General features: G+C 39.5%; 1 protein-coding gene across 1 annotated transcript in view; it reads right to left on the bottom strand.

Annotated features, from left to right (window-relative positions):
* cap2 (cyclase associated actin cytoskeleton regulatory protein 2) overlaps nucleotides 1–10,277 on the bottom strand; it is a 27,036-nt gene extending 16,759 nt beyond the window's left edge. Inside the window, exons 1-4 of the mRNA XM_044335743.1 lie at nucleotides 10,025–10,277; nucleotides 4,272–4,399; nucleotides 4,074–4,174; nucleotides 1,936–2,013 (exon numbers count right to left, since the gene is read on the bottom strand). Coding sequence (XP_044191678.1) covers nucleotides 1,936–2,013; nucleotides 4,074–4,174; nucleotides 4,272–4,389 — 297 coding nt within the window. The 5' untranslated portion in view covers nucleotides 4,390–4,399; nucleotides 10,025–10,277. The remainder of the gene's footprint in view (nucleotides 1–1,935; nucleotides 2,014–4,073; nucleotides 4,175–4,271; nucleotides 4,400–10,024) is intronic.
* Nucleotides 10,278–12,143: the final 1,866 nt, after the last annotated feature.

Consider the following 12,143-nt stretch of genomic DNA (forward strand, 5'->3'; position numbering starts at 1 on the left):
ATCAGGAGTCATGTTCATTCGGTTCCCAGCTATAGAAGGAAGGCTCAGATTAGTTTCCCTGAAAAATTGCTGATCAAATCTGTCTCTGTGCATAAAAAAAACATTTAGTTATTTGTACAGGGAAATTGTAAAATGGGAGAAGATTGATATCAACATCAGTAGATGTTCCACGGAATCAGATTTTCAGGCCACAATAAGTAAAGATGAATGGGAAACTATTTTATTCAATGTAAAAAAGATAAGTAACTCAAGCATGTCTCGTGAAATGTGATTTAAGATCATTCATAAACTGCATGTAACCTGTTTTATTAGATCCAAGTATGATCCTGATTGTACTATAATTTGTCCAAAATGTATATTGGTAAAGCAACATACTTTCATGCTTTCTGGGAATGCCCAACTATTGTGGAATTTTGGAATAATGTTCAAAGGAAAATTGATGGTATGCTCAGATGCAACATTAAACCCACTCATCTAATTTTAGGATTAGATGACACCGCAAAGCATGCTGTTGAGTATAAATATATTTTGAGAATTTGTTGGAATGCTGCAAGGTAATGTACTCTTCAAAGGTGGATTGGTGATAAACATCCTGATGTTTCCCTTTGGTTTGAGAAATTCCTGAATTTAATTCCAATCGAAAGGTTATCATACATGACTAAAAACAGACTGGATTCCTGCAAACCTGGCAGCCAGTCTTAATTAGTGTAGAAGAAGAGCTACAAATTGGGCTTCAGAAGTATATGAATGTATCAATAGTGAATTGTGGCTACTTATAATGTATGTATATGTGTATATAAACATATGTAAGATTTATGTTGTGGATCTGTGACTATTACTAGTACAAGATTTGTATTACAGCTGCTTCCTGTGAGTGAGAGTGTGTGTGTATGTAGGTGTCATTATGTATGTATTTGTGTCCCTCAGGGTGGGGCGGGTGGTGGGGGAGTGGGATACTGTAGTATATGATCATTATGGTGTACATATATGTATTCTTTGTTTACAGTTCATTCTTGAATTTGCAAAAGTGCACACTTGACTATTCAATACTACTGATAACAATAAAAAACTACTGAATAAGAACGCTTTTGTGCAACTTAGCTGTTAAATACCAACACAAACAGCCAATTATAATGATGGTATAAAGTCACATAAAACAGTAATTACCATTGCTGGGCTCTAAGAGAACCAGCAGAGAGAACATAAAGTATGAACAGTGGGATAACAAATGGCATTGCCTTAACTGTTTATGACAAGATGACTGAAAGTAACAGAATAAACCATTAAACAACCATTAAATTATATTTACTGTTTACTGCCTACCATGCAGTAAAAGTTTTGGCTCAGTGTAACAGCAAAGCTGCACAAACAGAATACGACTGGCACCTGCTGTGTAGTTGTAAGTCTTTTTAGGACATGTTGTGCCTTTATTTGAGAGTCAACAGTTGAGAGATGACAGGAAATGAGGAGAGAGAGAGATGGGGTACGACATGTGACAAAAGTTCATGGCAAAACTCAAACCGGGGATATTGCAGTTCATGGTCAACGCTATAAAACACTCCAACTGTTGAGTCCCCAAGCCTCATAGGCAATAACTGGCACATTGACATACTTTGTAGAGTAACTATTTCTTTTCTTTTTTTAAAAAATGTTGTTCCTAAATCTGAGATCTTTTGAGTTATGTATTGAAAACATTTGAGCTATTATTTAAGAAAAAACACATTACATACATTCTGGGTCAAACAGCAGCTATTCACTGTTGCAAACCTGTTTAATTATGCAACATATTGGTTGCATATTGCAATCAAAGGTGCACACAAGTATAGTCATTATTTATAGAAAAAAAATGGGGGAATTCTCCCGACAGCCAATTAAACATTCAGCACTTTTGCAGTCAAAACTGATGACAGTGTGTGTAATTTTCTGCTGTCATACCTGTGCAGGTTCCTGGTGTGTAGCCGCTATTTTGAGGAAAGATCTTTGAGTCTGCAGGGCATTGTTCACCATCTCTGCCTGTCGATCACAAAGGGTCAAAGTCAGATTGGATTACAATAAATGACACATTTTATGGAGAGCAACAAGCATTACATTAATATATTGCGTCTATATATGACTAGAGATGTTGAGCTGCTCTGAAAAAAAGTTTTTCCATGCTTTGCTCGTGTACTCTCATGCCTACAGAACTCTAGGAAGTAAATCTGTCTGTATAAAACATATAAAAACATGCACACAACACACACACACACTCTCACACACATAGAGGTTGGCTTAGTCCCAGCCAGCCGTGTCCTGTGTGTGTTTGGGAGGACCTCCAGTTCAGAGCCAAGGGAACCACCAGGGAGGCTTTGTCCATAAAAGGAGCTCTCCAAACTTAAAGAAAGTACCTCTGGCTCTCACTCGCTCACACACTCCCCCTCCTCCTCCTCTCTCCGTTCAGTGATGGGATGCGGAGATACAGATCTTTTTCAAGGTACAGAGGGAGAAATGCAAGCATTTTTTCTCTAAATTTCACTGTAATTTCTTTCTTACTGCCTTTACTCTTCTGTTTTGGAGCACTCTCTGTTGCTTTGGATCTATTCCAAGGACATAACAAGGCTATTATTGCCAACTGGCTTACCACAAAACACACTTACAGCCCTAGAGGGAGTATGGGGTCATTACCAAATAGGAAAAGGTGCTCCACTAGCAGTTTGATAAATGAACGTAAAGTCAAAGTTCAATCATACTCCCATCCTTGACTTTGTAAAGGACAGGAAGCTTTTTCTGTCATACACACGTCATGGACCTCACATACACACACATTATTATGCTTCGGCTTTACAGAAACATGCATATCTGAGTGGGATCTAGAGTTGGACAATCCTGTTTGTTTATAAATCTACATCCAATGAAATGAAGGTTGGCACAGAGAGACTGTATGAGTTGCTCCTCTGGTATCCATCTGTACTCACATTAAAGAAGAGCTTCCATGTCTCTATCATACTGAGTTTGAATTAAAGGATATCTTTTCAATTTCAGGTTATTTAGTGAGTAGAATATTTCAAACTGAGGCTGCCAATTTTCTTAAGTTTTGTTTTTGTCAACAAATCTCATGTGCAGAGCCAAACTAACAATGACTTGATCTACTAACAATTGTTGTGTGTGTATCCAAAGCCTCATATATCGTATTCCTCTGTGCACTAGTCCTCAGTTGTTGTCCAAAAACTATTACAAACATGTCAGTGAGTCACATTGCTGCACTGGGTGACTTGTTCCTTCACTCAGAAGATTACAGCCACGTTAGTTTGTTTATAGACAGCTCCAAAGACTAATAACAGCGAACACATTTTCAGTCTCCAGGGAGTAGTTCTGTGTATAGCAGATGCCACTGAGCATGCGCGGAAAGCGGTTCAGTTTACAGAGCTTCACTAGCTTGTTGTGCTACATATCAAAACCTCTTGACTTTGTACTGAAGTTCTTTACAAAGTACAATGTAGCACAAAATCAAAAGGTTGTGATATGTAGCACAACAAGCTAGCGAAGCTCTGTAAACAGAACTACTCTCCAGAAACTGAAAATGTGATCACTGTTGTTAGTCTTTGGAGCTGTCTATAAACAAACTACCGTGACCATAATCTTTGTGGTGAAGAAACATGTCACCCAGTGCAGCACTGTGGTTCATTGACGTGTTTTTAATAGTTTCTGGACAACAACGGAGGTCTACAGCGCAGAGGAATAAGATATATCAACCTTTGGACACACAATACTTGTAAGTAGGATGAGTTCGTTGTTGGTTTGGCTCTGCACATGAGATTTGTTGACAGTAAGAAAAATTTCCTTTAAAAGTAAGGCTCATGTTTTAAGGTCATGGAGTTATCACGATTATTAGTTGTTTTCAAGAACAATAGACTGACAAACCTGTACTGTAACTGTAGATCATTATGACAACAGCTGTGGTTACATCTGCTACAACAGCTGGTGCAGTGCGTGCATGAGTGTGTGCATTTATGAAGTGTGCGACAACAAGTGATTCATCATTCATCAGTCAACATTTGCGTTGAATTTCTGTCTGAACTTTTGGGGTCAGCACTTACATGTTTCTCCACGTCGCTTCCTATGGCTCGGCTGTTGCTGAGGTATTCTGACACTGGACCTCTCAGCAGCACATCGAACGCCTCCACACACTGAGGCAGATCTGGAAACACAAGGAGAGATCACTATAAATGTATCCAAAGCTTTTTTTAACTCCCAAACCTCTGAGCCAAGTTTTATCATATTACAGACTTCCATACTTCCATTGATGCCGTTGACACAGTCCCCATTAGCCATGCCACTGGACGCCTGCATCGTGACGGACATCTGCTCCAGGCGAGTCACAGCTCGCTCCAGCCGCTCCATTAAACCGTCCATGGTAACAAACCTGGAAACAAAAGTGGGAACGCAAACATGAGGGCCGTGTAGTTGAGCCTGTGCCATCAGAGCTGAAATCACAACTCTGAGCTCATTTTTAGTTTTGTTAGATGCTGTTTTATTATATCTTATTGATCCCAGAGGATTTGTTTTGTTTGTCCAGTCTCAACAAGGAGGTCAGAGAGTGATCACCATCCAACTTTCCCACCCTGCCGCTCCTAGTTTTCAGAAAGCCAGACCATGCCAGTCTCAGAGAGTGAATCTAAATGAAGTCAGTGCAATGCTGGTTTATATGAACACAGTCTCTCTTTGAGCTGTATGGTCCTCTGTTGCAGGCACAACCTCTTCGGCTGAACACATGAACATACTGTATCACACAATTGGATTAAGAAGGGACAGAAAATGGAGACAAGTAAGAAAGGGCCTAGGAAAATACCTGATAGAGTGACTTTACCGACTGGACAGAGTCAGATACAAACAATAGGAAGAGGTGTTTTCTGTACCTCGCAGGTAATGCATAAACCAGGAGATTCGCTTTGTTTAAGCTTTCAGTTTTCCTTCAAAACCATCATCAGTTGCAGGTAGAGGTGTCAGGAAACAACAGCTAATAAATACCAAGTATGCCTGCTGATTGCATTAATTAGGCTGATTAGTAATACTGAACATGTTTAATGGTATTTAAGGCTGTTTCCTTTCACTTCAACCTGCTCCTGATAAGATAAGATACTTAATTGTCCCTGAGGGGAAATCTATCTTGGGCTCAAATGTTGCACACAGCTGCAAAAATACAAGGGAAACATAATATAAGTACATAATCTCTGGATGTACATGACACCGAACAGACACATACAAAATACTCTATTGTACCCCTAGTACAAACAGTAGAGTATATGCTATTCCTTAAATGATAAACACAATGGCTTTTGGCCAGTAAAGGGGCAGAGCATATATCAAATAATTAAAATTAAAAGGTGAAAAGTGGATATGCAAAGGAGGCAACATCTGTAAATTATACGTCCAAATAAATAGTATTGCACTTAGTATCAGTCAGTATTGCACATGAAACCATATTGCACTGGGTATACAGTACATCCTAGTCTGTAAAAACAAACCACTGTGCAACTGATAGATTAAAAATCCCACATGTCAGGATGACTTTAGACAGTTTAGACAGCAAATATCCCTTTTTCCTTTTTCAGATTAACTTTTTCTTACAGCATCTTCAACAGAAATCGTTGCAGTTAAGCTTTTAACTTACAATACTTATGTGAATATATCAGAGTGGAAGTGTCAGTGACGGAGTGACCTCAGTAACCCTGGATGTCCCCCTGATGACTTCTTCACAAGAAACAACTCCTATTAGAAACAGGACACTCATGGAGGGATGCCGACCTAGATATGCTAGATTGGACTGCAGCAGCATTTGTCCAGCATAAATAATCATGTAGACAGTAAGATAAAAAGTGCAGACAGAATTGACAAGGTTCACTGTTGAGACATAAACAAGTCTCCAACTGTAACTTAATGCCACTGAAATACATTCAAGATAGCAGCACAGACTACATCATATCTCCCTCTTCAACACTGAACGGCCATATGCCTCATCGTGAGGCAATGCAGACCTCTTTCCAATATTCATTAGTCAACAGAGTGGAATTCAATCCAGCGACCAACTGCATGTTTATGCAAGGTCTCCATTTGCAAACTACTGCTAGGTAACAAGCACTTCCTAATCTGACACCTGCTACCTGCATGTCCAACACACATGAGACTGTTTATTTGCTTTTACAAAACGATCTATAAAAAAACACAATGACGCTCTGCATCAATAAGGAGGCTATGCAAACTGGATTGTGTTCCCTATCTGTAATCTTTGTAAATTATGTCTTGTAATTATGTGCTATGAGCAGCAAAAATGGCCTGATGGGCGTCATCTCTCTGGAGAATTCTCTCAGCGGTGCCAGATGCCTGTCGCAGGCCTCAGCTGCTATTTCTGCTCTCTGGGTCACAGCAACTCTTTTAGGCAAGACCTGAAACCTGGAGAGCTGGATGAAAGGCTGATCATGTGCAACAAGTGGAACCTGAACCAACACTGTCTGTCTCGGGAAATTTACTTGGATGGAGTGGGATCAGATTTATTTCTTGAGTCTGAGCAGGGGTAAACATATTTTTAGCAATTCTTGATAGTAGTCTTCATTGTTTTGGCACCACCACCTCTAATAAGGCCCTTTATAAAGGATTTATAGTTTGTTTTTATTTGAGTGTCACAGCATGGGATTACAGGACACCACTACTGTATCTCAAACATTAAAAACTATGACAAAACATCTTCTGGTACATATTTCAGATGTTTATGTAAAGAATTTCTAGCAAACTACAACCAAATAGAAAGAAAGAAATGCTATAAGTCTAAAGTTTAGCCTGACAATATCCTCATCACCCATCTAAACTGTAAATAATAGTATAATAGGATAATAATAATTTATCATTGGCTGATAAATCATGAAAAATGCTTTATAGATCAGTTATAAGAATTAATACTGTGACGTGCCTCCCTATCCGCCTGCTGCTTGTGTGGTTGGTTCGGCCTCCTGGATCAGGAGCCAATAATCAGAGTTGGAGAGGACATCAGGAAACTGCCAACACCTGATTAAATTGGGCCTCAACCTATTTAAGTGGCTTCATTTCTGATATCTCTCTCTTCTCTTCCTCCTCGGCTTCCTTGGGTTTTTGAGTTTTGTTTGCACGAATCACAAATATCATTGTACCAACATCTCAGACCAAAACAAACCTATATGTTGTTTACTAAATATAGTTGGAAAAAAAAAAGAAATTCGACAACTCACAAAACTCCGAACTGTCAAACTAGTCAGTGCTGATCAAATGTGGGTCAAGATTCTGTTAGTGCGTTGCCTATTTCTCGCCTCAAATGTTTTAATAAATATATTTTAGTGAACTATTAAGCTGTAATTTGAGAAAGTTTGTGGCCGCCATCTTGGAAACGGATGTGGAGGACACAGAGAGACTAACGTGCACACAAAGAACAGATAAGCTCGGATAACAACAGACACAGAGGGAGTGTGACTTCATTCACTGCTCAGGTTGCCGTTACTCCACTTTATCTTTACATAGCAAATAGTTCTTTGCTGACATCCAGTGAGGCTGAATTTCATTTATTGGACTTTTAAGGAGACATTAAATGTCATTTTAAGAGACTTCATTCATGTGCGATCCCCTTCTTTTGTCACTGACTCTGGGCCAGTTCACGACAATATGGACAACTTTTGGGTTGCCAGGTTGTGAAAAATCCCTTTGGCTGCTGTTAATCCTCCTCCAGCAGGACACTCGCTTTGTCTCTTAGCTCTTTAGTTCATCAGCGAAGCACTTAAATAGACTGATTGAACACTTAACGTCTGGAAAAGAGCTACAGCACATCTGGATCCATTTATTAACAACATATTAACATTTACAGCCACAGACTTAATGTTTTACTTTAAGAATCCTTTATTAAGTATTTATGAACGTTCATAACTGCAGCTGACATACAAACTGTTGCTATCGGCTAATTAATAGTTTATTAATGACTTACTAACATTTACAACTGCAGGCATGATGGTTTTAGTTGTTCTTATTAATGCCCGATAACTGATCTACGAAGTATCAGTAAGTGATTTTATTGATAAAGCATCAGTATCAACTTATAAACCCTTAATTAAGGGGGACTTGTTAGAAAGTCGTATTTGACAAACTTAGAAACAAATAAAGTTTGGACTCAGATAAAGTTATAATCTTGGAAATGTAATTTTATACATTACATAGAAGTAACAGAATCAATCACTCTATTTTCTCAAGTCCATAATACTTTATAATCACTGTCTGTCTCAATAATAACGTAAGACTTTTCTTGAAAGCCATGAAACACAGTAAACAGTAAGCGTCTGCGCTGATTGTATTGTTGACCAGCCAAACTCTCCATGGCAATGCAAAGACTTAGCCAAAGACATGTGACTCTCTTTGCTTTTATAGACTTATAATATTCAGCTGATCACAGAAACTGAATGAGAACCAGAGTGTGTTCAAACCATTAAGCCTTAGAAATAGTTATACACAGAGGCACAAAGACTATGAAGTACAAAAACACAAAATGCTTCATTCGTACAGTGAATATAATAAATATGCCTAGAGGTTTTTAGTAGCCATTACTGTCGCCTCCACTGTATGAACACATTCCTCTCTCTGTTGCTGCAGACAGGTGGACCACAGCGCCCGACACATAAAGACCCCAGACTCCAAGCAACAGCTGAGAAAGCGCACATGTTGCTGCAGTGGAAAGATATTACTGACTTCACCCTGACCTGCATGTGTCTTCTGAACCCTCTGGCCTGGTATCTGATCTTTGAGGCTATATTGAGCCACAGCCTGACGTTGTGCTGCTATGGGCCGACTGCACTGTAAGATATTCTAACGTATAGTTCTCGGTGTACTGTGATGTTGTTCTGGGATCTTGTGGAGATTGACAAGTAAAGTATGTCCTTCTAAATATCAGTGTAGTGTTTACAGGTGCTGCGGCTGTTTATGCAGCCATTACAACAGGAAGCTGTGACATCATCAGCATGAGCTGTTAGTGAAAGTAACACGTGGCATCTTGGTTTTGATGTTAAAACATCATCATCAAAAGTAACTCAAATAGATAATTTAAATGTAATTGAACGTAGGTCTACAGTGGTCATATCTTGATAGATGATATACTAAATATATTGAGGTTAACAGTCGATAAAGAAAAGCCGTAAAATCAGATTTATAGAGGCCAAATAACTGAAATAGACCATTTGAATTATACACCTGTTGGAGGCAGGTGATCTTATAGTAAAAAAACTCCAAAAAAACCAATATAGACAAAACAATCTTTCCCCAAGGTCCATTTAGTGGCCGGTCTGGAGCTTTCGACCATATCACATAATTTTCGTCAGCATTAAGAGTTTATCTTGTTGTCATGGGAGAGTAGATGTTCAGATTTTGTTCTTTTTCTGAGCACTTTAACGATTTCTCCTCCATGATGTCTTAAAAGTTGAGTTTATCTCAATTTGAGCCACATGTGATATGGTCGAAAGCTCCAGAACCTAAATGAACCTTGAGGTGGGTCAAGAGTGAACTCAAAAACTCATAAAAACGTTAGTACAACAGCTTGAAACTCATGTAGGTTTTGATTTCAGGTGCTCATCATGCGCGGCGGGAAGATGAGATCAACACCGACGCACCATAATAAAACATGACATGGCGCTCGCATGCTGACAGGATTTTCACCGCCCCTCAGTTTAATCTGTGATGCATCACCTGCTCTGCACAATATCACCGTTACCCTAAAAGACATATTAGATTTTACAACACGCTGGAAACAAACTGAAGTTATTTTCCTCCCTCTTATAGCGCCATTTCTGTGCCAGATACAAGACAGCCTGGCGCACAATGCGCAGGTGAAGCTGACTTTGTTTGGACATTTCTGCACAGTAACGCACACATCTCTGTCGGAAACCCCCCCGCCCCCTACTGCAGGGTATCATCCCCTCCACCCCACCCCGAAAACACACCAAACTTAACAATCAGTGATAAACACGTCAGTACAGAAACAACTTACCTCCCTCCTCTGGTCCGCAGTGGATTTCTGTCGGGATGTTTTGTTGTTGCTGTCAATATCCCCGGGACGGGTTCGTGGCTTTGTGCTGCTGCCGCGCAGTCCCCCTGCCTCCCTGCCCCGTCACTCAGCTGCGCACAGGACCACCGGGACTCTTCCGGGATGTCCTAATTAAGCAACACGACGAACCTGAGAGCCTCACAGCGCGCAGGGAGCAGGACCATGACTCAGTGCTGCAGTATCTCCCCTCTGGGGGCCGACGGACATTTACCTCGTAGGCAACATGGCAGCCTCAGAGAACCAGTCTGCTAAAAATAGAGCTTGAGTGATTGAGGCTGTGGAAATGTAAGTCCTGCATGGGTCCCCTTTGGGGGGGAAGGAACTTCACTTGCAGTGGGGGGTCATCACCATCATCTTCACCATCATCAAGAGTCTCTGGGAGTGAAATCAGACCAAAGTTTGACCTCCATACTGGAGATTCCTCTTCCCACATTCCCCCTCCTGATGTCAACAGCAAGTCTCACATTCTGAATGTTGACAATCCTTGTTTTTGTTTTTTTAGCTTCAAATGTTGATCCATTGCACTTTTATTTTTAGCATGCAGGCCTATTTTAAAAATATGAAGAAATATCTGATGTGAATACTTCCCTTTAAGGTTTATGATGAATTAAATACAGATAGAAATTCAGGTTTGTGCAGAAAAAATTCAGCGATAAAACACATTTTATTAGAATTTTGACAATGTCAAATATTACAGAGAAGTAACACAACTAATCAGTGAAATCTGTGAGGTTTTTGAGTGAAAGTGACAGAAACAATGAGTGTATAACAGCTGCATAATCAGTAAGTAACACAAGGGGAAATAAAGTGCAACAGTAAACATTTACTCAAGTTAAATCACATCACTAAATTGTCTGACTTCACAGGGGTCAAGGGTCAACACCTAGAGGATGAATACGTTATAAAAGCATCATAACTAATATCAAGTCAAATTCAAAATTTCAATTCAAATTCAAACAACTTTGAAGAGAGCAGCAGTGCACACAACCAAACAAGCAAATCAGTCAAAAACAGATAAAAGCAGCATAAATAAGTCCAGTTTAGGAGCAGTATTCAAATAGCTCTCATAATTAAAAGACATGTTAAGATCTAAAAGGTCATAAATCTCATATTAAAAAAGTTCATTCATGCCTTCCATTTAAAGTGCTAGTGTGTGAGACAATCTGGTTACCCAGCTAGACCCAGTTCAGGAGTTCAAAAGGCGGATGGAGGCTGGAATGAAACTTTCTGTGGCCCGTCTGGTTTTGAATAGACCTGTATCCAAAACATAGAAGCATAACATAGCAACTATTCAGTAAACTCTTGGCAGCTTCTGTCCCCCATGGGCCACAAAAAAACTGTGATGATGTAACTCTCACATGTTGTATGATGATATGTGATTATATGTTTTCTCATAGCGAGATACACTTGAGCCTCGCTGAAACAGCGGACAGAGCGCTCGCGTTCTGCTGAGACTGAAGGGTCAAAAAGAAGCAGGTGCACAATTCAAATAAATGCCTCCATCATCAACCACTTATAAATGGGGAACTTCACAGATTTAGTATTGCACCTTCATAAAGTTTCATTTATAAGATTTAAAAAGAGGGGGCAAAATCTGTGCAGCAGAGATATTATAACTTCAAAAACACTGGATCCTACATTTCCCATAATGCAACTCAAGAGCATCTTTTGTTAAACTTCACACACTCAGTCTGTAAAAGGTCAGACATTGTCCAAAATGGAAACAGACTTATATGCTGGATGCACCTTCACCTGTGTTTATACAACATTAGGTGGCTCCATACACAGACGTCACATGGACCCTTACAGACAACTATGGACACATGAATGCAGAAAATATACATTCAAGTCAACACCACACCATCATTTTTCAGACTTGGGTCGATAAATTGAAACTAATTGGTTTGTTAATAGCTAATAAACCATTTACTGATGCTTCATAGATTAGTTATGAACCCTTAATAACAACAAGTGGTCAGAGGTCTGAGCAAGTAGTCAAACAGTCCGACCACACAAAGGCATTTTTCATGATTTGGCAACCAAAACATTGTTTACAGTAACA

The sequence above is a fragment of the Thunnus albacares genome, chromosome 19 (genome assembly GCF_914725855.1).
Source record: "Thunnus albacares chromosome 19, fThuAlb1.1, whole genome shotgun sequence".
In the NCBI taxonomy this organism is placed as follows: domain Eukaryota; kingdom Metazoa; phylum Chordata; class Actinopteri; order Scombriformes; family Scombridae; genus Thunnus; species Thunnus albacares.